Source organism: Diplotaxodon limnothrissa, linkage group LG12 (genome assembly GCF_057381915.1).
Source record: "Diplotaxodon limnothrissa isolate DT_005_m linkage group LG12, D_limnothrissa_male_GT1.1, whole genome shotgun sequence".
Taxonomy (NCBI): Eukaryota; Metazoa; Chordata; class Actinopteri; order Cichliformes; family Cichlidae; genus Diplotaxodon; species Diplotaxodon limnothrissa.
In genome coordinates this window covers 35,238,314-35,262,138 of record NC_140607.1, presented here as the reverse complement: position 1 = coordinate 35,262,138, position 23,825 = coordinate 35,238,314, and the positions used below count along the sequence as shown (strand labels likewise).

The 23,825-nt window shown below is 41.0% G+C and overlaps 1 protein-coding gene across 3 annotated transcripts in view; it reads right to left on the bottom strand.

Moving 5' to 3' along the window:
• Positions 1–211: 211 nt before the first annotated feature.
• The window catches only part of LOC146621779 (spermatid perinuclear RNA-binding protein-like), a 90,367-nt gene continuing 66,753 nt past the window's right edge, over positions 212–23,825 (bottom strand). For all 3 annotated transcript variants that reach the window (XM_085367530.1, XM_085367528.1, XM_085367529.1), the window contains 12 exons: positions 22,363–22,458; positions 22,051–22,162; positions 18,309–18,406; positions 15,100–15,193; positions 14,835–14,903; positions 7,914–8,122; positions 6,368–6,511; positions 3,473–3,607; positions 2,199–2,339; positions 1,862–1,985; positions 653–703; positions 212–552 (listed from right to left, as the gene is read on the bottom strand). In XM_085367530.1, the coding sequence (XP_085223656.1) occupies positions 467–552; positions 653–703; positions 1,862–1,985; positions 2,199–2,339; positions 3,473–3,607; positions 6,368–6,511; positions 7,914–8,122; positions 14,835–14,903; positions 15,100–15,193; positions 18,309–18,406; positions 22,051–22,162; positions 22,363–22,458 (1,359 nt within the window). In that variant the 3' untranslated portion in view covers positions 212–466. The remainder of the gene's footprint in view (positions 553–652; positions 704–1,861; positions 1,986–2,198; positions 2,340–3,472; positions 3,608–6,367; positions 6,512–7,913; positions 8,123–14,834; positions 14,904–15,099; positions 15,194–18,308; positions 18,407–22,050; positions 22,163–22,362; positions 22,459–23,825) is intronic.

Genomic DNA, 23,825 nt, shown 5'->3' with positions numbered 1-23,825 from the left:
CTATACAGAAATTCCCACAATACGAAACTCAACCATGGTCATAAATTATTGTTTATTGCGCCTCATAATACTAATGACATTTAAGTGGATAATATATTTTTGTTTAGTAAGTTTTAAGAAAAACAAACTACACTGTATTATTGTGTTCTCTGCTGGATGTATTACCTAGCAGGACATGTAGGGCTGTTTAATTTGTCATATTTACCTCATTAAACGCTGAACTTTTGATTGCGTAATGATTTAATGATACAGAGCTTTTTTGTCAAACTCTGTGTTCACATGGATAGTAATGACATGACTGTGAAACTGTTTTAGCCCAGAGGATGAATGCTGTACAAAAATCCCACTGCCTGATTTGATGCTTAAAGGTTTGTAGACTGCAGGGTTGGGTTTGTGTCGTGAATACACAGCCAGTCAGGATATTCCTTTAACAAGTGACTTCCTGTGAAGTGGGTGAGGGAGAGTCCTAATAGGGGTAGAGGTGGGTGACGGGGTATGCTGTGGGAACTCTGATGACTGGGACAACTACTGAGGGCATTCTGGAGGGAAAACCTGAGGAAGAGTGAAAGAAAGAAAAAGAAACTCAAATGTTGGGGTGATGGAATAGATTAAATGGATGGATTAAGGATCGAAAGTGAAACTAGGAAATTACCGTAAGCAGGGAGGGTGCCTGCAGGGCTGTAACCATAAGGAGCACCAAAACCTGCGGGGGGATAAAATAAATCAAATGTTATCATTAAATAGCACCTATATATACACACCAGTATCACCCACAGCTTTTGTAATCTATTATCATCTCAGCAATAGTTTTCACCTACATTTATGTTGAATCATATTAAAAACTGTTGTGCTTCCAGCCCTTTTTCCCTTGTAGATTGTCTGCTCAGCTGCCCTTTTATTATGAACCTCGCCAGAAACTTTGTTAATCTGAGCAGCTTTGTACAGCACTGGGGGGCAATTCAATGTTGCACTCAATTAATGTAGCACTATCAATCTGCTACAGCTTTAATTGTGAGGCGCAGATGGAACACGAGTGTGTATTTACCAGTGAGAGAGCACCGAATTATGGCTAAAGTTACTCTCAAATGGGGGGAAAAAAAGATCTAATCTACTGTAATTGGTGGACACAAGGGTCATGTCAGTTCATCAAATAAAAATAATAATCCTACCAGACCAAGATGAATTTGCCTGAAAGAAATCTTGGGAAAGACATGTCTTAATATGAATTATACAAAATTTTGGGTCCAGGCTGTCATTAGTTTTCTCCAATAAATAAATCAGGGTGAGGTGTTGTTAAGTGTTTTTAGCACTAGATCCATTATCTAGAAAACTACTTGAGATAGGTCCTTCAAATTTATTCTGGGTAAATATTTGGTGCTAATCTGCTCCATTCTCTTGGACCTGGACACTGGATAGTGTAGTGGTAAGACTACACACCTTTGGAGCAGGAGTCACAAGTTCAATTCCCACCCGGTATCCAGTAGGTCCTGGCTAGACCCCCCCCATGCTTAAAACCAAGCCCTGGAATGGCGCGGCTATGTCTGCAGCTCGGACGCAAGAATTTCACTACATCTTGTACCCTGTATAACTGTGTATGTGGGAAATAAAGGTTGTTTGTTTTGTAGGGGACTGATTTTATTTCCAGATTCTTATACAGAAGGCTAACAGCAAGAGGAAGCTAATTAAAACACTTTACACTCTGGTGTAAATCCTGAGCACTGAATTAAAGATCATTCAGTATAACGCAGGTTTGTACAGCTTAATAACAGTCAGTCAAATGAAGGAGTATTGATTTATTAATTTTCCCCTTGGTATATGTAACGGACATGTTAAACAATGATGTGACTGCTGTGTGACTCACCTGGTGGGATGTATCCATGTGCGGGTGGGGTGCTGATGTAGGGAGCTCTGGGGATAATGGGGACCCGTGGAGGTCTGGCAGCGAGGGCTGGGAGGGTGAGGACCGAAGCCACGGGTCGCTTTGGCTGCACAAAAAATAGACCACAGTCAGAACAATACATGTTTTCTTTCACTGGGAATTTATCAACATTTTACTCACATCCTGATCTAACTGCTAAAAGGAAAAAGACTGATTTAAGTTTAAAACTCTCTGATTTGTCTCATCTGTCAATATCTGCAGGACACAATGCAGGACGTTAATTTGAAAGTCATTCTGAGAACCTTAATGTTTTACTCACTGGAGGGTTTGGCCGTTTCTTCTTGTTGGTCGTAGATTTAGAGCCGGAGAACAGGCTGTTCAGAGCGGCGAGCGCAGCGCTGGCTTTGGCTACTTTCTTGTTGGGACCCGTTCCCCGAAAAACCTGCTTGTCTACCTCAACCTGTTATCGCACACAGAGATGAGAGCTCATATTAACAGGGTTCAAGACGACAAAGAAGAACAAAAAAACCACTTGGATTTGTGTACAAGATCGACTCAACAATAACTTTATTAATAAGAACAAAACGCTGTTCCCCGATGGTTAGAGAAAAAGTTTATGTTTGAAAGAAAGAAGAAAATCAAAATGCTTGAATTTGAGCGGGCTGCCTCGATTCCCATCATGTAAAAATTTAAAACACATTCTGCACAAACACAACACGGCTTCAGTACAGCTGCAGAACTGATTCTCATTGAATGTGCATTTCTTTATTTTGTTGCTAGCAAACATACAGTGCAGTAAACTGTTTATCCAACTTTTAAATTGCAATATTAGAATTTTATTTAAAACAATTAACTCCTGCTTCCTTAAATCCCCCTTTAAAGCATGTTAGCATGATTAAGCCTGATGTCTGTAGACTAATACCAGTTAAGGCCCTGTTTTTTAAGATAAATGAATTTTCTTAAAATTTAAAAAACAAATTTACATATTAAATTTACATTTTTCTGTTATATTTACATATAATAGAAACATACAGATTTTCATTATCAATGTTACAATAAATCTAATAAATTATGCCACGCTATTATAGATTATGCCAACCAGCTTAATCTATAAAAAGTCAAAAACAACCTTTTCCTGAAGCACCGCTTTGAAAAAGCTCTTCTTTTGTTTTAATAATGACTTAATCGACAAGGGAGAAACCGGAAATTAAAGTAACTGCTATGTGATATGAGTAATTCAGTCCCACACCTGTCGTTAACATAGTCTCTGGAGCACCTTTGTTTCTTAATAAGACATCTACATATGCAGCTCTTTTGTTGTTAATGCCAAAGGAAATCATCGCCACATAAAGAAACACAGAGCTTCTTGCATAAAGCACTGCAACAACATATAGCCTTAAAAAGCAAGCAGAAAACAAACTACAGCAGCGATTTTACAGGGACTAAACTAGTTTCATGTTCGGCTGCGTTTGCTGGCATTTAAAGCTGTTTTCATATACAGGAAGCTCTGAACATAAAACGCATTCTGTCGTTCATCTGCTCCTAATAAGAGAAGACATCGGAGACAGAGCGGAGGTGTGTTTGTTTTCCTACCTCTATGATGAAGCGTTTGTCGTAGCTGCTGCCGCTCTCCGATATCAGCTCGTATTTGAGGCCGCGGCGTTTCTCATTCAGCTCCATCACCGGGTTCTTACCTCCTGCCGTCAGGATCGGTCCAGGAGCTCTAGACTGCAGACGCATGCAGAGAGAGAGAATCAGCTGCAGGCTTTACATCCGGTTTATCCCCCGAATGAGGAAACATGAGCTCTTGAGCACAAAGTAAGACAAGCTATCTAAGCAGCCCGTTCACATCAGGTATACCTCCTACATGCTGGAAGAGTGAGAAAGAACAAGCTGCTGATATTCAGTATTTGCTGCACAGCTTACAGATACAAATGCCTATTACAGCTAATTAGAAAATGTAGTCTTTTTGTTTTTCATCTTTACTAAGCTGCTTCTTTTCTGTTTTCTGTTTAAGTTCCTTGAAGATGTTTCACTCTCTCATCCAAGAAGTTTCTTCACTTCTCAGAGAGAAGAAGAGTGGAGAAGTGGAGAGTCCCAGGTATTTAAGCCCTAGTGGGAGTTGTGCTGTGAAAGAGACGCAACAAATGCAACAACGGGCGTATGTCCCACAAATAAGTGTCCAGCCCGCAGTATTTAATTATTTAGTTAGTTAGATGGTTATAAGTGCACAAACTCTGTGCTGACAGGTAGGCCAAAACAGTCATTAGCGTTCAACCTGGTCTTAATGAAGTATGCAGACGGTGCTCTCAGCACCACCAGGCTACCATATTTTTTTTTTATCTATGCAATTCTGATTATTGAGAGCTGATACCTTTTTTTAAATTATATTTTTTCTATATTGGTTCTTGGGATTGTTCAATCAAAGCATCATCATCATATGACCCCTCAACCTGAATGTAGGGAATAAACCACGCAAAATTTACAGGAAACCCCGGGGCCTGTCTGAACCCTGACCACGAATAAAAATAAACACTTTAATAATTTAATTTGTTAAAATTTATGGAATTCACATAGTAATAAGTTTTGGTATGCAGCCTATATTATGAGGTTCTTTGTGTTTTTGCTCACATTTTCAAAGACATCATCCCAGCCCACATAAAACGCAGCCCACTGATAGTCACACACCCATGCACATCTATCAAGTTAACACTGATCTAACACACTTTAATTTCTATGACTGGAAGGTTAAAACAGAGCTTGAAAAAACGTTCTGAGGACACGACTGAAAATGATTTTAAAAAAGTATTTTCAAATAACAACTTTGAAACATCTTGATGTAAGTTGGAGAGCACTTAAAATAAAAGAAAAACTATCTGAAAGTCTGGCTCAATACTTTAAAGAAGAGTTCAAAGAAATCTATAGAATAAATCAAAATATCAAGTTGCAACCTAACAGAATAAAATGAAGCTCATGCTTCTTCATGGTCTGATGAACTAATAACCCAGCAAACCACTGGCTAAATGAAAAATCAGGTTCTACCAGTCTCAGAAATAACCTCCACATCTGGTTTGGGATCTATGAGGAAACCTGTGTGTAAGAATATTATTTTACTGTATTTCATTTTCTTTTAAATTGTATCTATTTTTTTATGTTATTAGATTAGACTGAAATGGATGAATGAAGAAATGCTTACTGGAAATAGTTTCGGTGATTTGCAGTATAACATGTCTGAATGGTCAAACTGACAGTAAACTTTTATTTATTTTACATTTTCAAAACTCAACTTTGAGTTTTTATATTTTAATGGATGAGGAGGTTTACAATGAAAGCTATCAAAAGAATGAAATTCAATTAACTTTTATTTATATGGCGCCAGACTCCCAGCAGCTGAGCTCTGACCGAGCAGCAATTTTAAATGGCTGTATCTGTCATTTTAAAAAAATGATTGTAAACCTATCGAGATTAATATTTCACACACAACACCTACAAGCAAGGTCGTCTGCTCTTTATAAAACACGGGCATAACCATTGTGAGGTCGACAAACGTTTTTGAAGTCCCAAGTTGAGTGTTTTCACCATCGCCATTGTCAGTGGTTTGACGCCGGACGTGACGAGCGAGGGGCGGCTCTGACTGTGAAGTCTCACTCTCATTGAGTGTGCAAGTATGTAAACCTACTGTACACACACACACACACACACACACACACACACACACACACACACACACACACACACACACACACACACACACACACACACACACACGTAAAAAGGAGACACAACCTCAACAACCAAGGGACTGCAGGGGACAAACGGAGCTACAGATATAAGAACTAATAAGATGATTAAGCAAAACTTGCTTTCACGCTGCTCATGTTATTGATACCTGATGACATGTTTCTGTTTTGCTGGCCTCAGGGTAATCCCTAACATTAGTTAAGTGTGGTTGTGAAACCCAAACTCTCCCCACACTCTGCTGGAGGTCTCTTCCTGTTAAAAGGGAGTTTTTCCTTCCCCTAGTCACCAATTGCCCCTAAGAGGGGATCCTCTTTCTAAAATTTTACTTTATGATGAAACCATCTTGAGGTGATTGCTGCTGTGAATTGGTGCCATATGAATAAAACAGAAATGAATTTTAGTGGTGATTTTAAGAGAGGCATTGAGGTATCCGGGAGTGAGTAGAAACATGACGGCCTTTTGGATTTTTAGAAAATTTGTCCTTCAGGCTCTCAGAGGCAACAGAGTCGGGGAAGGTTACATTTTTGTTCACATAAGGACAGGAAAAAAAAATTAGTAATACATGAAAAGAAAGTTCCACAGAACATGTTTAAATCCAAGGTTTCCAGCCTTTGTAATCAGGACGACCGAAAATCTGCAGAAGAATTTTTATTGTGTTGAATCTCTAATGAACCTCATGGATGTGTTGTAATCAGGAAGAACCTTTCACAAAAGGCCATAGTCTGTGTGTGTGTGTTCGTTCCTCACCTCCTGTGTGTCTGTGGAGGAGGTGATGGAGCTGGAGCTGGTGGACATCCTGTCGTTCTTCCCTTCGCCATCTGACTTCTCGTCGGCACTCAGCGAGTCCACGTCTCCATCGCTGCCGAGCACGTAGCCCAAAGCCTGCAGCGCCTGAGGACGACAGCAGCGAAAACAAAAACAGCCAGAGGACGTTCATTTAAATTTCATCACCGCACGACTTCCTGCTGCATTCAACACGACAGTCATCGGATTCCAAAAGTAGCGGATAAACTTTTTGTGACGTCCTGACAGCCGCAAATGGGAGATGAGTCACGCTTTCACATCCATCATTTGTCACTGAGCTGTCCTTGAGCAAGGCACTCAAACCCCAGCTGCTGCAGTGAGGCTGCAAAGCGAACAACAAGAACAGAAAGACTGGCTGTGCTGAGAGTGTGAAAGTGCAACTGAATGAATAAATATGTGTGAAAAAGACTCTGTGTGAGCAGTCAAACTTCTAGTTCAATAAAAGATTTGTCACAAAAAGAACATTGTGTGTTCTCGTATCGATTTAGAAGAAAACTTCAGCTGCTGTTTCTTTGTCCAACTTAATGTTCAGCTTTTAAACACCCGAGTACAAAATTATTGACAAACCAAACTAACAGGCAGACACAGGACTGGAAGCTAAAGTGGTGTTGTTAACCCTCTGAACCCCCTTTTACTTGCTTCACTTACAGATGTCATAATTTTAAAAGTAGAGAAAGCAACTTGATACCTGTGCTGATATTAAAGTGGACCTATTCTGCTTTTCCTTTATTTTTTATGTCTTTTGCTTTTAGTGGAGTTTCTGCAACTAACGACAAACCGGATTTCCTTTGTTCTCATGATTTCTCTTGTTCTTTTTAGTCTTAGAAGACTAAAACGGGGGGCGACCGTGGCGCAGGAGGTTGGGAAGTGCATTTGTAACTGGAAGGTCGCCGGTTTGATCCCTGTGCTTTCTGTCCTGGTTGAATAGTGGAATTGTAAAGCGCTTTGGGTGCCTTGAAAAGCGCTATATAAATGCAATCCATTATTATTATCATTATTATAAAACAGTTTTCAGCAGTTTGAAAACTCTTATATGTGTATTAGAATTTGAAATTAGAGCCTAAAAGAACTGCAGGACAGTTCGAATCCACTTTCTGTGATGTTTCCTGTTTGTTTTGTTTTTTAATCTTTCTGTATCTGCTCGTCTGTGTCTAAGTGTTTATGGAGCTAGTGCTGTGGAATCCAAGTCCCTATAAATCAATCGGTCTATCTATGATAACCCAGTTAACCCAGTATCTAAAGGAATAGGCTCTAGCCCATTGTGACCCTGAGCAGAATTAAATGGTAGTGATGTTCATCATTTTAGTTTGTCTCAATCTGAAGCTTTCAAACATTAAGCACAAATCATACTCTGGATTTTGAGGTGTTTACATGTCCCAAAGAAGACATTTGCTAACCGATGACTATCAGACAACCCATCTAAGGTTCATTAAAATACAACCCCCAGACTTCTGTGACTTTTATGCAGCTCTTTGAACTGTGTTGGTACCTTGAGAGCTACTTGGAGCTTGGCGGTTCTCTTGGAGTTCCCTGTGGCCTGGTATGTGGTTCCCTGGATTTCCACGGACATGGTGAAGACTGGAGCGTGCACTGGGCCGGATTGGGACAGCAGGCGGTACTGAAGGCCCGGGTGGATCTGGTTCAGACGCATCAGAGCATTCATGGGATGGTTTGGATCGGTCATCCTCCAGTCTAGCACTTAAAGAGGAGAGATGCACATGTTATTAATGAAACAGAGACCTCATGACTCCACAAGCAGGAAGTGAGAGAAGCCATTTCATTGGCCCAGCTTCTTTCCTATTAGCAGCTAGCTGATGGGACTAGAATGACACCGTCCGGGTGTTACACCACTGACACTTCAGCCAGCGACACTTCACACCTACACAGTGACGAGAGATGAGCTGCCTCCCCGGAGTCCTGAGCAGTAATATCTCACTGATGAATTGGAAATGAAACCTCACTCCTGGTGACATCCATTACAAAACAAGTGCTGAGTGTCGCCAAATAATAAGCATTTTTAATAATAAGCAGATTTTAGTCCAACTCTGTCAACTGTGCTATGAGGCTACAAAAGATTTGACTTTGTAAACAAATCAGTTCTGTCCTTTATAGATCTTAAGTCAAATGACATTTGTCAGCTGTCAAACTTTTAATATTAATATAGAAATGGGAACAACATCACAGTCTGAAATCAAGTTCAACAAGATGCTTTAAAAAAACAAAAACTCTTCGGACCCACAGGAAAACTGATCAATTAAACAGGTGCTGGTTGTTTCCAAGGAACTGACGAATGCTCATTACATAAACGTGTGCACAATATAATGGAGACAGATCCATGTACGTGGACTTATCCAGTCAGTTCTATTTATTAATCTATGAATTTAATAAAAAATAAACTGTTCAAACAACCTGCAGGGTTTCATAGAGAGGTGATAACAGATGTCACCAAGTGGAAACATCCGGGGCAGAAAAATGAAATCAATTTCCAAAAAGTGCAGTTCCTGTTAGGGCCACCTGAGCCTGGCTTCAAAACGGAGTCAAACCCACAGACTTGTATGTTAAAATGTACAACTCTAAAACAGAGATGAACTTGCAGGTATTAAAACAAATAAACAACCATTTTGGCCTCTGTGGATAGTGTCCACTCTTCCTTGAGTTATACTGGTAAGGCTAGAAGTTATGGCTCCTCTGACTGACAGATGCTGTTCCTCTAATGACCACTTGGGGCTCGTCACAAAAGCGAGTAAATCCACATAGAAACATTCTGTTACCTGTTTAGATTTTTTTTTTTAATTATTCTTGTCATCTGAGTTTTAATTTGTAGTTTTATAAAAAAAACAAAAACAAAAAAACATGCTTTAGAGCTTCAAGGCTACAGCTGTCACCACCTGTACCATTATTACAGGTATTCAAATCTAACGCAGGGTTAATGGACTGGGCAAAGTTGAAGAGGAAGAGGGCCGGCAGAAACGTTCATGTGTAATTTCAGATTCTTGAGAAACACTACAGAGTTATCGATGATGCTGAGGTGATCATTTATTTGCATATGGCCACCCACAGATTTCAGCTTTTGTGTAACAGGTGTCACAGCGGGGACACTTGAGGCTTGTGAAGTGTGCAGCCGCCTGGTTCTGCAGCCACTGTGTGTAATTACTGAAAGGTTCTGACAGGCACTTTAGACTTGAGTGCGACTTCTATGAATATGGATGCAGACGAGGTGTAAGAAAACGAATGTGGAGGTGCTGGTGGACAGGTGCCGGAAGGAAGACAGGGGGAGGTGTTAAAGCACTGTAAGTGTGTGTGTAAAACCCAACATGCGCGTGTGTGGTGGGAGGTGGTGAGATAATTGCGTGGCAACAGCCCAGCAGTATTAATCCTCCTCTATCTCTGCCTCCGTCACCTCCTTTGAACTGGAAGCAGATGAGGGTTGCCGGAGACGATGGTCCCAGCGAGGGCCAATTTAATTACTGTGACACTGACAGACAAGACTCTGAGAGCGAGGGGGAGGAGGAGTGAAGAGGCCGAAGGCTGCAGCCATCAGTGCCAAGACCGTTTAGTTTACGGCTGCAGCTAATTATTATTTTCACTGTCAGCTAATCTGCTGATTTTTTTTTTTTTTTTTTTTTTTTTAGCAATTATTGGATTAAACTGTCTATAAAATACCAGAAAAAGCAGCCAGACATCTTTAAATGTCTTGTTTAACGAGCAGTCCATGGCTAAAAATATCCATTTGAATATCTGTACAAAACAGGTGTCAAACTCATGGCCAAACACAGCCCTCTGTATGCTTTAATCCAGTTGGAACATCCCTTTTTGGCTAACACATTTTGGTCCACCTAAGCTCAGCTGTGGTCTGCACAGGAACACAACAAACCAAACAAAGGGATTCAGCTTCCCAGCACCCGAGCTTACGAACACAAACTGGCAAAAAAAAAAAAAAAAAGACTGGTGCAGAGGGCAGGCGGTTTAAAGAAAGATGGGAGACTGAGAAGCGTGTGTGAAGGGAGGCCTGCGTTTCCACCACGACACAGGCTCTGTATTCAAACAACATTTCAACTCCACGCACCAGCAGAGATGCAGAGCCACGGAGGAGGAGACGCGAGGCAGAAAGCTGCTGAGCTGAAGAGGCAACTAAAGCCAAACATGTTTTTTCTCAAAGTGAGATTTCTTCACTGCAGAGGGGAGAGCTGAGCGAGAGATTTTCAGGGAAACTGAAGTTTATTTGCAAGTTTTCATTTTTATTTGTTACTTGTAGTTAATTTTATGCAACACTAGCCTGTGTGCAGCACAGTACATGATCAAAGATTCTTTTTCTTTTGTTGCTGAGACCAGGATATAAAGAACAGAACTAAAGTAGTGCATTAGGAGAGAAACCTATATGATCTGAAAGTGAAAGCTGATGTGATGCACTTGAATACACCATAGAAGCTAAAACCATTCAGTGTCTGAACACAGGTGATGTGATCTGTGCATATCAGGTGACCTGTGCACGTGGATTTTATGGATTTTATGGTCTGAACCAAGAGAAAGTTAAAATCCTTTGAGACATCAGTGGGCAAGTAAAAATTATTATTAAAAAATTGACATAAATCATCAATATTTCATTGAATTTGAGTGAACTAGAGCAGCGGTCCCCAACCCCCGGGCCTCGGACCGGTACCGGGCCGCGAGAGTTGAGGCTCAGGTGTGAAATGTATAGTTTTCAGGGTTTTCAGCGTTATTTTGTTATCGTTTTTATCGTTTACTCGGTTTTCCTGGGTCTTTTCACGTGTGTTATGAATAAATCTTCTTTTTTCGGTACCGGTACTAGTTTTATTTTGTTGTATTTACCCGCAACACCTTAAAGGCCGGTCCGTGAAAATATTGTCGGGCATAAACCGGTCCGTGGCGCAAAAAAGGTTGGAGACCGCTGCACTAGAGGAAAAATGTCTCATTAGCAGAAAAATCAGTGAGAAGTTGTGTTTTGAGTGAAACTTTGTGTAATATGTCAACAGAGCAGCACAGCAGGGGGGCCACACAACACTGTAAATCATGTCCTGACAGCACCATATGAAGTTATGTCAGCCAAGAAATATGACAAGATGCCATACTTAAAAAATTAGCCTGATAAACACACTGTCACAACAGAAGACGCCGCCTGTGTAAGTGCTGTCCAAACAGCTGCCACAAAACCCTCTGTGAGGAGGGAGCGTTCAGAAGGCTAATAAAAATCTGGGTGGTTTGACACTGTTCTGGTGTTCAGGACTGAAATCTGACATTAAGCCACTGTCACACAGACCTCTGTCAACCTGAGCTGATTGATTCCTAAAACTGTCTGAAGCTGAATGTCTTTTAAGCTTCACCAGCTTCTCTATCAGCTCTGTGGAAATCTGATAACTTCACACAATTTTCTGCTTCGAGGACACATCTCACCTAAAAGCCACTGCTGCCTGAAATCTTCCTTAACCCGCTTCATGCTGCTGACTAACGCCGCTCTGAGATGCAGTGAAGGGGGCGACCTGGTTCCTGAAATGGATTCCTAATAAGATCTCATGAAGATATCGGACGTCGCTGCCTGCTGGGTTTTACACATCCAGACTATAATGGATCACTTTCAGCAGGGTCAGGCCATTTTCTCTCCTCTGATACAGAGATTGAAGTGAATGTGCCGTGTTATTCTTTGGCCTGACAGGCCGATTTGATCCCTGTCACAACAAAGCGTCCCGGTTTCTGAGAAAAGATCAGCGCCGCTGCTCACTTCTTTCAGCTCCAGTGCTTCACTTTTCCACCTTTTACACAAAGACCTCTTTTACAGACAGCTATAGTGCATGTCCAACACACACTGAACCATGAGCCTTGTCTCTTAGTCGTCAGTCAATATCCACTTATCTGCTGTGAAGAGTTTTTGTCCAGGGAAGTCAGCCTCTGTGCGACGTGGCAAATGTGACCTGCACAGGATCAATCTTTTGTGCACATTTTTAATATGTCGCCATTTTCCATTAAAGACAAGCCAGAGTTTTTAATATCATGATGGTGGAAAGGAATCCAAATAGCGCTTTAGAGGACACAACCTGCAACAGCCAGTCCCTACAAACACATTAGCGCTGTGTCACTAAAGCACTTCATCAGCACTTTAATTGCCACTCAGATATGCACAAGTGCACATTGCTGGAAAATTACGTTTGTCAATGGGGTAATTCGACTGTTCATCGAGAGCAGGAGAAATTAACCACCGCCTTAATAACTTTTACAGAGCTGGAAAATCCGCTGCCACAATATTACAGCAAACGCGCTGTTTAAACAAAATCTGAATGAACAAAAATCAGCTTAGTATTAAGAAGAATCATTATTAAAAAGGCAAATTTAAAAGAGAAAGATAAAAATGGGTTTATCTACAAGAAGTAAAAAAAACAAACTTACTTTCACATTGGTTCATATGTTAACTCATGAATGTTCAGCTGTAATCCAAAAAGTTCCAGGAATGGGCTCATAAAAAGAAAAAAAAAATCTGACTTAAATTTGGCAGGTTCCAATGTGGCGGCTTATTTTTAGATCATTCATTTATGCCCTCTTGTACCTCTGTGACGAGTGCTGGATCAACTCCAGTGGGTCAAAGCAATGATCCTTCAATCAGATTTTCATTTTCTGGAAGTGGACAAAGTCACAGAGAAGCAAAGCTGGCAAGCAGACGCATGGTGAGTACAAACTGTGCTGGTGTGGCCAAAAAACTCCAGTGTTTTCAAAGCACTTTGTGTTGGCACGAGATTGCACGCTGGCAGGTACTAGTTCAGAGGCACCAGTTCAGAGCATTTCCTCAGAGTTTTCTCCATCAGATGGTACGGGACATTACAGCAAAACTCTGGGCTGGCGGTCTCCGAGTGGGAAATGAATTCTTGGTGCAAAGCAAAACAGCAAATGCTTCCAGTCTCGCTCATCGCCTGACGAGCTGCCTTTGTTCTTCCGCTGAAGACCGCTCGGTTGTATCTGGAGAGCCAGCTTTGATGACACTCCTCATAAAATTTGAGTCTGTTTGAAACAGAGTTGATGTTTGCTCTTTGTGTTAGTTTTGATCACAATGATCTAAAAATGAAATCTTCAAAAACTCCAGAAGATGACCGTGAACAAAAGAGCTTAAAAATGTAAGTTAGCTGAGGCTTTATGGTTTTATCACTGCATCCAATGATTTTATGGTCTTAAATAAACGCCGAAGCTAGTCTCTAACTTTCATCTCAGTCAAATTATGATCTTATATTCAAACACAATTTGCAGTTAACTATTGTGCATTACTTTTGGAGGGCACTGCATATGGTATCTACAGTTGTATAAATAATTAATATTTGATGAGCCGTTTCCAAGAAGTGCCAGAACCTCTCTGTGGCTCTTGGCCAGAATAATATGAAAGAAAGAAAAGACCAAAAAGCAATAGTTATAAGATGCAATAAAAATAACATTAGTAAAATATAAAACAATAATAAATTCATGATAAATCTAACCCAGCTATCCTGCTGCTCCAGAAACCAGAGGCATGCTGAACTCTCACATTACACACATACTTTCACCCACATGTACTCACAGTACTGCAAGTGTCTGACTGTGGTTTTATTGCAATAATTACACTTATGCATATGTGTTTTTGTCTCTTTTTGTCTTCTATTTAAGCATTTTTCAGATAAATTATGACCTTCAAGAAAGCCGGCTAGTTTAGCAGCTCTGTTCATGTTGTATCATATCTATAGTCTTCTTTATATTCCTTTTTTGTCTTTTCATAATGATGTAATGAATTACGCTTTCAGTTTTCTTATGCAGAAAGAAGTTTTAGGATCACAGCTCCAACTAGATCTTTATGCCATACTTGGCATGTTTAGAAGGGATGTATCGCCTGAAACTGCACCTGCCCCTGAAAAGCTACCAACTGTTCATCCACACAGAGATCAGGACGAGCGATATAATATTTAAACATGCAAAAATCCCTGAAAAGATATCCTTCATGCACATGTAGAGTTTAGATGTGGAAAATACAACAAAAGCCTGATAAAGTTTATAAAAACCCACCAGCACACCAATGAACCAATTTATCTAAGTGACTATGGGAAGTAGATTGATGTAGGAAACTTTATGTTTGGAAATATCACAAGAGCATAGAGAAACATATGGACTGGGTTAATAAATGAGCCCCTTCAGCCACTTTAAAGTTAAATTACAGCACACAACATAAGGTTTTTAATCAATATTCATTATATCGGAGTCTTGCTCTTTTCTCCTGTGTGACTTCGAGCTTCCAGCAATGAACTCTGTTTAATATAAAGCTACAGCCAGCCACGTGTATCAGCCTGAATCTAAGTGTCTGCTGCACCTCAGAAGTGAGAGGAAGAGGATTTCGATCATATGAGCAGTGATTCTTCGATACGGGTGAGTTGACGGTCAAAGTCACCTTTCATCCTTTTGATGCAGTCTCTGTCGTCTGACCCGATGTCCTCCCGGAGCCTCTTCTGACAGCCGCCTGCAGAGCGGAAACGACCGAGCACTTAAAACATCACACTGCCCACTCAGACGCACATGCCGTCTAAGCATGCTGTTTTTATTAATGCTGCCAGGACTGTATCTGAACAGAGGGCTCAAAAATGAATTTAAAAAAGGTAAAAACAGGGAAACGAATAAACTTGCAAAACAGAGAGCACAAACAAGTCTGCACGCACCTTCTAACAGCCTCGGTGAGGGCTTGCTGGCTGGCAGAGGATCCATATTCAAGACCTTGTAAAGCTGTCCAAAGGCCAGGAGGCGTAACGCATGCTGAAACACACACAGCCGACAGAATAAGGGCACATCACTGCGGTGGTAAAGCAACAGAAACCCTCCTGCACTCACAGGAGAGCAGGGCCATTTATTCTCAGATCAATGTGCTTTAATTATCGGGGAAACTTGAGCGAGCTGCTCGCCGTTTGTGTAAACCAACTAATTCTGTTGGGAGAAACTTCATGCATTATGGAGACGAGGCACAAACAAAGGAGGAAATGGGAAAAATATATTCCCAGACTTGCACTTCATCAAGAGAGCAAAACAAAGATGAAGATGAGGATGTCTTTATATTTCTCACTGCTGAGCCTACACTTTCTGCCCGGGGGCCAGATTTTGTTATTTTGTGTGGAGCAGCAGCGGTGGTGGTGGTAGTAGTTGTAGTAGTCTTGGTGTGGGTGTAGATGAGGAAGATTGTTCCCACGGTCATTAGCTGGCTAATTAAGCTGCCAGTTTGTCAAAGCTTCTGCAGCACTGAGGGGCTGCTTATCTGAGGTCAGAAACCGTGTTTCTGTGGACACTCAGCTATTTATAGTGCTGACATGAGCTCAGGGCTCCACCGGCGGAGGCCCAGGACTCGTTTTAAATAACCCTCCATCAATCGGTGTAGCGGGAAGGAGTGTTACATGTCCGATTTACTGGAAAAAATGCTGACTTTCGTACAGTGGGTGGAGGGGGGCATCGAAACGCACCATAGTGGGATGTTTCAAGGTCTCACAAGTTGCATGGCTGAGTCTGACTTTTTCTTTCTTGGCACATGAACTGATTTTTCTCAGTGTCTGTGGCTGGTTTTATAGTTGGAAAGCAGGAAGGGAATTTCTCAGAGGGAAAGATGTAAATCTAACATCCATAAAGAAGAGTGTCTTAGATGGAAAATGGATCTCTAAATTCAGAACATCTGTGGTTTTGCAGCACTGATTCACCTCCAGGGAGGAACGAGTTTGGACGTCACTGATCTCTGAAAATACGGAAATATTCTCAACTTAACTTTAATCTTTCTTTTAGTGATTTAGTGTTTAAAAAAATAAAATAAAAAAATTTACTTCTTCTCTCATCCCAGACTCGATGAAACTGGAGATTTTCAGCAGCACCAGTTAAAACCTGGACAGCTGTGGCCCACAGGTGAGACATGGAGTCCTTTAATTGAAGCTTTCAAGGTTCATCCCCCAGGAGCAAACAGCATATTATGAATGGGAACTTCTTTACAGCTACGGTCAAAGAGCGAGAGTAATTTGGCTGAGCTAAAGGGGGTAATATAATATTAAGGTGTAAGCACAGTTAGGTTCATAATTTTTTGGGCAATGACACAATTTTTGTAAATTAATGGACCTCACTGTGTATCATTGTGCAAAAGGGACATAACGGCTCACTAAATCCACAGTTTGTGTCTTCTTTTCCTTCAAAATAAGACATTCCGTTCCTTCAGAAGGCTCGACTGAAGGAATATTATACTAGTAGGTGTTCAAATGTAAAATATGCTCAAAGTCTGTTCTTGCAGAATGTTGTAAGCTTCATCATGCCTTCATCTTATTACACATGAGACATTTTGTCATATTTACTGAGTAATCTCAGATCAATTTCAGATAACCGGTTAACAAGAATGTGGTTATTATGTAGTAGTAACGCCTTTGTCACACAAAGCAAACAGTATTATACAAACACACTGAAACCCACCCGAGGGGAAAAAGTCCTGCACTATGGGGCAGATGGCTAAAATACTAAAAAAAAATCGGTACCTTTATGTGAATAAAAACATATCAGTATGATATCTGCTGAGTAATTACTACCATTACTCAACATCCTCTCCTACCTCAGTGATTCCTTCACTGCACTGGTTGTCTTTAAACTTGCTCCATCTCAATCCTGGCAGAACTGAGGCGCTGGTGTTCAGCCCGACAGTTTCTCTGAAAAGGTCAGTCATTACATCGGCCCGCCTGCGAGCAATATCAGATCTTCTGCTAAGACGCCTGGTGTTATTTTTGACCAGCATTTGAACTTTGAATCTCACATCTCAAAGCACCTCCAGTTTCTTTCATCTAAAAAACATCACAAAAATCAAACCTCTACTGTCATCCAGTAATTCTGAACTTTTAGTACACACTTTGATTTTCTCCCGTCTCGATTACTGTGACTCACTTTTCACATGGATCTCTCTCTCTCTCTAGTCCTCCCGAGCTCGTCTTTCAGCTGTTCCAGAAACACTAGTCAGCGCTCACACGTCAGCCCATTCTTGCTTCTCTTCACCGGCTTCAAGTGAAATTCTGCATTTATTTTATTAACAACATAAAGACCTTGTCTTATAAAGCCATGCAGGACCAGGCTCCACACGACATCTCATTATTATGTAACTGCTTCCCCTCCCTGAGCCTATTTCTCCTGGAGGTTTCTTTCTGTTAAAAGGGAGTTTTTCCTTCCCACTGTTGCCGAGTGCTTGCTCACAGGGGAGTCATCTGATTGTTGGAGTTTTCCCTGTATTACTGTAGGATCTTTACCTTATGATATAAAACATCTTGAGGTGACTGTTGCTGTGCTTTGATGCGATATAAATAAAACGGAACTGAATTAAAAGGTTACCTATGCCTATACTATATATGCCTATGGTTACCAGAGCCTGAAATGTCCTTTAGCCACGAGCCTTCAACTACAAAGTGATACACAATGAGCAAACCAAAGCCTTAAGATCAATTAAGCTGTGAATTAGTCGACTCTTCCCCTACAGCAAGAAGGCTCAGATCCTCCAGCTGGCTGGCACCTTTCTGTGAGCAGTTTGCATGTTCTTCTTGTACCTGTGTGGGTTTTCTCCGGATACTCCACCTACCCTTCACAGTCCAAAGACGTGTGGTTAGGTTGGTGATTCTAAATTGCCCATAGGTGTGAATGTGAGTGTGAATGGTGATGTATCTGTGTGTTAGCCCTGTGACAGACAGCCAACCTGTCCAATGTGTACCCTGCCTCTCACTTACCAGCAGCTGAAATGGATGGGGAAAAAATAATGTCAAAAAACGTGACATACATTCTGAATTTTGTGGGTTGAAGAGCTTAGCATGCACACTGCAGGAAGAGGAAACCGTGATGTCATCATAGCAGGCGGATGGGTAACATGTTCACTGACCTGAGCGCTGTGTGTGATGGCGTCGGCCTGCTGGGCGCTGAGGTCAGACAGGACGTCCATGGGCTCCCTCTCACAGGGGTCATGAACTCCTGGACCCCCTTTGAAGGAAAAAAAAGAAGAAAAAACAGTCAGACATTCGAACTTTATTTCACTCAACAGGTAAACAAATTATTCTCCTCCTGCCTTAATGCTTTTTATGCCTCACGTAAAGCACTCAGTAAGACCTCAGTGCATGAAAGGTGCTTTACAAACAAGCTCACCTTACTTTAATGTGCACAGACTGAATAATAACTCATCAGTGACCGAGTGCATTCATGAAACAAACTGCCCTCAATGCTGAAGGAACTTCGGAGCCAAAATTTAAAAGTCCAGTGACATCATCACAAGGACGAACTCGCTCGAGCTGAAGTTTTCCCAGATGAAGCATTCAAACACGGCAGCGAACAGCGGTGGAAAAAATAAACGTGAGAACATATTTCTGTTTGTTGGAGGTAAATAGGAAACATTTCTTCATGTGGACTGCACGAAAATGAAAACAGAGTCTCCGGGGATAAATGTTCCCATGATTCAGGAAAATACTCCATCACCAATTTTAACTGAATGAAATCATGCTGCTGTGAACCCGCTGGGACTCTGTGCCCCAGTTTGGAAACCATGAACGCATCACAGTGCACTCCACAGCCTGCCATGAATCTTAGGACCATATATGTAAAGACATTACATTGCAGAAAAACCACCTGTTGACGTCTTGCAGACACGTCACAGCTTACCACGTGACATTAATTCGTCGGCCATTTTGGACACATCAAGTGAGTGAAAAACCTGCTAAACATTATGCAGATGAGAAACTATGGCAATCATGAGTAAACAACAAGTGTTTCTCTCAGAGGAAGTAAAACACTTTCATGGTAAGCGTCTTGCTCGTTATGTGGAGAAATTGGGCAAAGGAGGAGCTGAGGATGGATGTTTATTTACTCCCTCTGAGTGTGTTTACTCATGTTGTGAAGTGCAACCCTGGCCCTCTTCCCAACTTCACGCCTCACGATTTTCATCATTTTGTTATCAACAACCCCTCAAATTATACTGGATGAGATCTGAAGCCCTATAAAAGTTTGGAGGCTTATCAGTATTTTGTGTCAAGATGAGTAAGAAGCCTCAGTCATGGGACTCTGCCTGGAACTGTAGTCACAGGATCAAGTGGTCACTGCTCGGGTATCCAACGGATGTTTATGAAATTTCTGATATTGACATGGCTCTGCGTATTATCCCTAACATTCTCAACAAGTCAGTGTAGATCATTTGTGATTGATGAGAGTGATACTGAGGCGAATTGTTGAGAATATCCATAATTTTCCATCAGTTAGCTTCTGTTCACTGCTACTGAACCCTTTTTTGGAGTGGATCTAACGTGGGTAGACGTGAACTTAGCATGTGCTGTGAGAATGTAATCAAACTGTTTATCACAGGAAAAGTAAGAGTTTTAGGACGTTAGCATAACATTAAAAATAGCTTGCATAAACATAGCTTATAGCATTATGTTTTTTAGCCGGCTCTTGTCAGCTGTCTGGAGACAGGAGGGTCACATGTCTGATCTGCTGACGATGACCAACTTCAGAACCGGACTTCAGTTTAGGACTGAGGCTGGTAGATGGATGGCAGAAACACCTTATAACTGATAATATCACTGATACGGCTGTATCAGAGTTTTTTAGCCCCCATATTCTTTTATCCAAATCAACAGGAAAGCGATAAAAAAAAAAAAAAAAAGATTTTCTTTCTTTTCTTGATGAATGCAACAGTGCAGCAGAATATAGGCCAAAAAACATGGCAGCAATAATTTCTATGTAAACAAAGTACGCGTTATTGCAGGGGTGGGCAACTCCAGGCCTCGAGGGCCGGTGTCCCTGCAGGTTTTAGATGTGTCCTTGAACCAACACAGCTGATTTAAATGGCTAGATTAGCTCCTGCAGTTCTCCAGAGGCCCTGTAACGAACTAATCATGTGATTCAGATGTGTTGACCCAAGGTGAGATCTAAAACTTGCAGGACACCGGCCCTCGGGGCCTGGAATTGCCCACCCCTGCGTTATTGGATATCGCTAACAGTTATCACATCCAGTATGGCAAACACCTCTTGAAGTGATTTTCCATGATGTCATATGCAAAAACTCAAAGTCCTAAAACTGTCTGAGGAGTTTTGATGCTGTGTTCATCTTTATCGTTTTTTGTCCTCATCCTTTCCTGATGTCTTCTGCTTTTCTTTCTTCATGTCTGTTTCCTGTCTTATTTGGCTGTTTTGTGTTGCTGGTTTTCCTGCCCATCTCTGCGGTAGTTGGCCATTGTATCTACCTGTTATGCTTATCCACTTTCACTGTGTCCTCTTTGGGTTTCTTCTTGACTTTTTTGGGGGACCTTTTACCCAAGTATTGCTTTATTGTATCTTGCTGCTAACCCTTTCCATCACTGGGCCTCATTCACAAACAAATGCACAATTTGAATACAAATCTGTGTCTCTTCAGTTAAACACAGAGAAAACAAAGGCAATTATTTCTTATTTTAGTGGCAAGGAAGACACATTAATGGTGACTGGATTGAGGTTGTAAATGAAAATAAATGCTTGGGGACAGCAATCGATGAAAAACTGTGTCATTCAAACAAGTGTCATTTACAAAGACGCACTGCAGCGATTGAATTCCATGCGGAAGCTGCGACTCTTAGGAAGCAACCACACACACTTGATCTTTTATATTGTTGTTTTGGAGAGAGTATTCAAACTTTCCACTTTATTGCCTCGTATCTTTATTTCCCTGACGTTAACGAGAACAAATTCAATAAGATTGTAAATATGTCTGGTGAGATTGCAAGTCAACATGTATTGTGACACATCTTTGAGTTGAGTGATGGAAAAAGGGTGAGTGATCCTCAGTGATGTGCCACGCACTCTCGAGGAAAACGAGTTCCAAGTGTCTTCTATGCCTTACAGTATTGTAAAAATCCAGGGCACGGGAGCTGTTTCACTTGGACTATGTGATGCATTAATTCTTGGTGAACATCAAATGTTACCTGAAATGGCTTAAACATTTATGACCTTACTGGATACCACTCATGTCTCAGGTAAAATCTCTCTTGTGTTTTTTTTCTTTTAAATGATTACAGTGAGTTTTTCCTTCCCACTGTCGCCACGTGCTTAGGGCATCACGTCATCTTTGGGGTTTCTTTCTAATATTGTAGGGTCTTAGCATTACAATATAAAGTGCATCAAGGTGACAGTTGACAACTATACAAATGAAATCGAATGCAGCTGAATTGTTTGTAAGATTTTATTTTTTTATGTAATGTTATGTTACTCTGAATGAAAATCAGTTTCTGTACACGTTGGCTTCTTAGTTTATTTGCTTTTTTTTCTGATTTCTGTTCTGATAGTTTACAGTTTACACCTGTTATCAGGTGTGTAAGCACTGCAGAGTAACAGTGCATGCTCAGGTTTAAATGAATGAACTAAATATAAGCAAAACTGGGATTATATTTTATCCTAAGTCTATATATTACAGATATTTGCCGCAGTTCTTCAACTCATAGTGCATACCTCTCAGTGAATTCTGTATTTGTTGAGTTGCCTCTAAATTTCTCTCAGGTATTCATCAGATTTTATATGACTTCATGAATATTAAGATATTCCTGGATGAGCTGTGGCTTCTGAATTGCAGCAGAGAGAAAAGAGTGAAAGTGTAAATGATTGCTGACCTGGGAGAAGAATCCCTGAGGCGATGCACTCGATGACGCGGCGCAGGGCTTCACCTGGACCCAGCGGCCGGTTACAGGTGGCTATGGCCTTTTCGCAGATCAGCTCCAAAGGCTGCAGAGGACGAACAAACACAAAATACTCAGCAAAGGATGAACTAAATCAGTCACAGTCCTGATTCTGTTACTGGGGCAGTTTATTACACGTCACACATACCAAGCACTTTTAAAGGACAAACTTAAAATAAAGCTTGCAGTTTGCATCTTCCATGTATCTACGCCAAACATTATTCTGATTCTGGAGCCGTCACCTACCCAGCCCTTGAGAGGCTGCCACACAGGCAGCCGGTTGCACATGTCTCTGAGGATCCTCAAAACGATGACGCAGGACTTGAGGTCTGTGACTCTGGCCTAGGGAGGGAAAAACGGGCAAAAGTCACCAACAGCACGAGAAGCATTTTAAATAGGCAAGTGCTTGCAGGCTCAGCAGCGCCAGCTCTAAAAAGTGAAACTTTTAGACTCTGAAAGATGAAAATTGTGCAGCGTTATGAGAGGCATTTTCATGAGTTCTGAAATTTCAATATGCTGCTAATACATCTCTAAGAGACTGAGTGCGAGATTTAACGTGACAATGTGAAAATATCAGACGTATTACATTCAGGGGAGCTCAGCTGTGGAATAAATACTGCAGCAGCTGCCTCTGTCACAACCTCTAAATTCAGGCTTAGAGTACCTTGGCTGAATCTGAATTTTTCTATCCTGTCGCCTCATTCCTGCTGACTTTAAGCTTTAAGTTAACTGTGGTTTATTGTGTTTTTGCCTAATTAATGACTGCAATTTCACATGCTGACTTTGTCTTGAGGGAGAGTTTGGGTTGAGAGCACAGCTCTTTATGACTCTGCACACTCCCAAAAATCAAACTCCTTATCTGATTAAAATTTGGGCAGCTCCCACCTCAAGACTGCATTCCTCTCATGCACTGCTGGACCACTCCCAGCATGGTTGCCATGTTTAGATTTCTCCCTGGTAGTCCAGTTCTGACTTCTTGCACTTGGAAGAAATGCGCAAGACAAACTTAATCTGTTCACAAATTGTATATATGTTATATAAATATGTACTTTTTACATCTTTTTCCTTAATCGTTCAATTGTATGACAAAAACGGATGCATTAGGTGCTTCTTTAGAGAGCCACAAACACCCTACAAGCTCTGCAATCTCTCTATTCTGTCTATTTATGCAACACTGCATGTACCACAGCTAACTGCTGGGCTCTGTGGTACAGACACAAAGCAAAGTGGAACAAGAGAAAAGAGAAAAGGCACAAAAGAAGAAAAAGAAAAATGAAAAACTCCACCAAAATCTTAAAAAAAAAAAAAAAAAAAAAAAAAAAATCCTGACCAGACCAATGAATGGGACATTTCTCCAAAGAAATAAATGAACAGCCAACACTGAGATAACACAAGTGAAGCCGAAATGTAGTTTTCAAAATGTGATTAACTAGAATGCCTGCATAAATATTCATATCGAGAATAATTTCATTTTGGTGGATAGCTGGTTTGTTACAAGTTTGTGTGTGGTTCATTTTCCTCATAATCATCATTCTTAGATGATTAAATTGATAAAATTTGAATTACAGGGAAACTAGAGAGATGAAAAAAATAAAAAAATGACACATCGATTTCTTTTTACTTTTCCCTCTACTGAGGCAGACATCTCAGCATCGTTTGCCACCCAGAGCTGCTAAATCCATCTGGATTTAATGAAGTCTGGTAGAGAG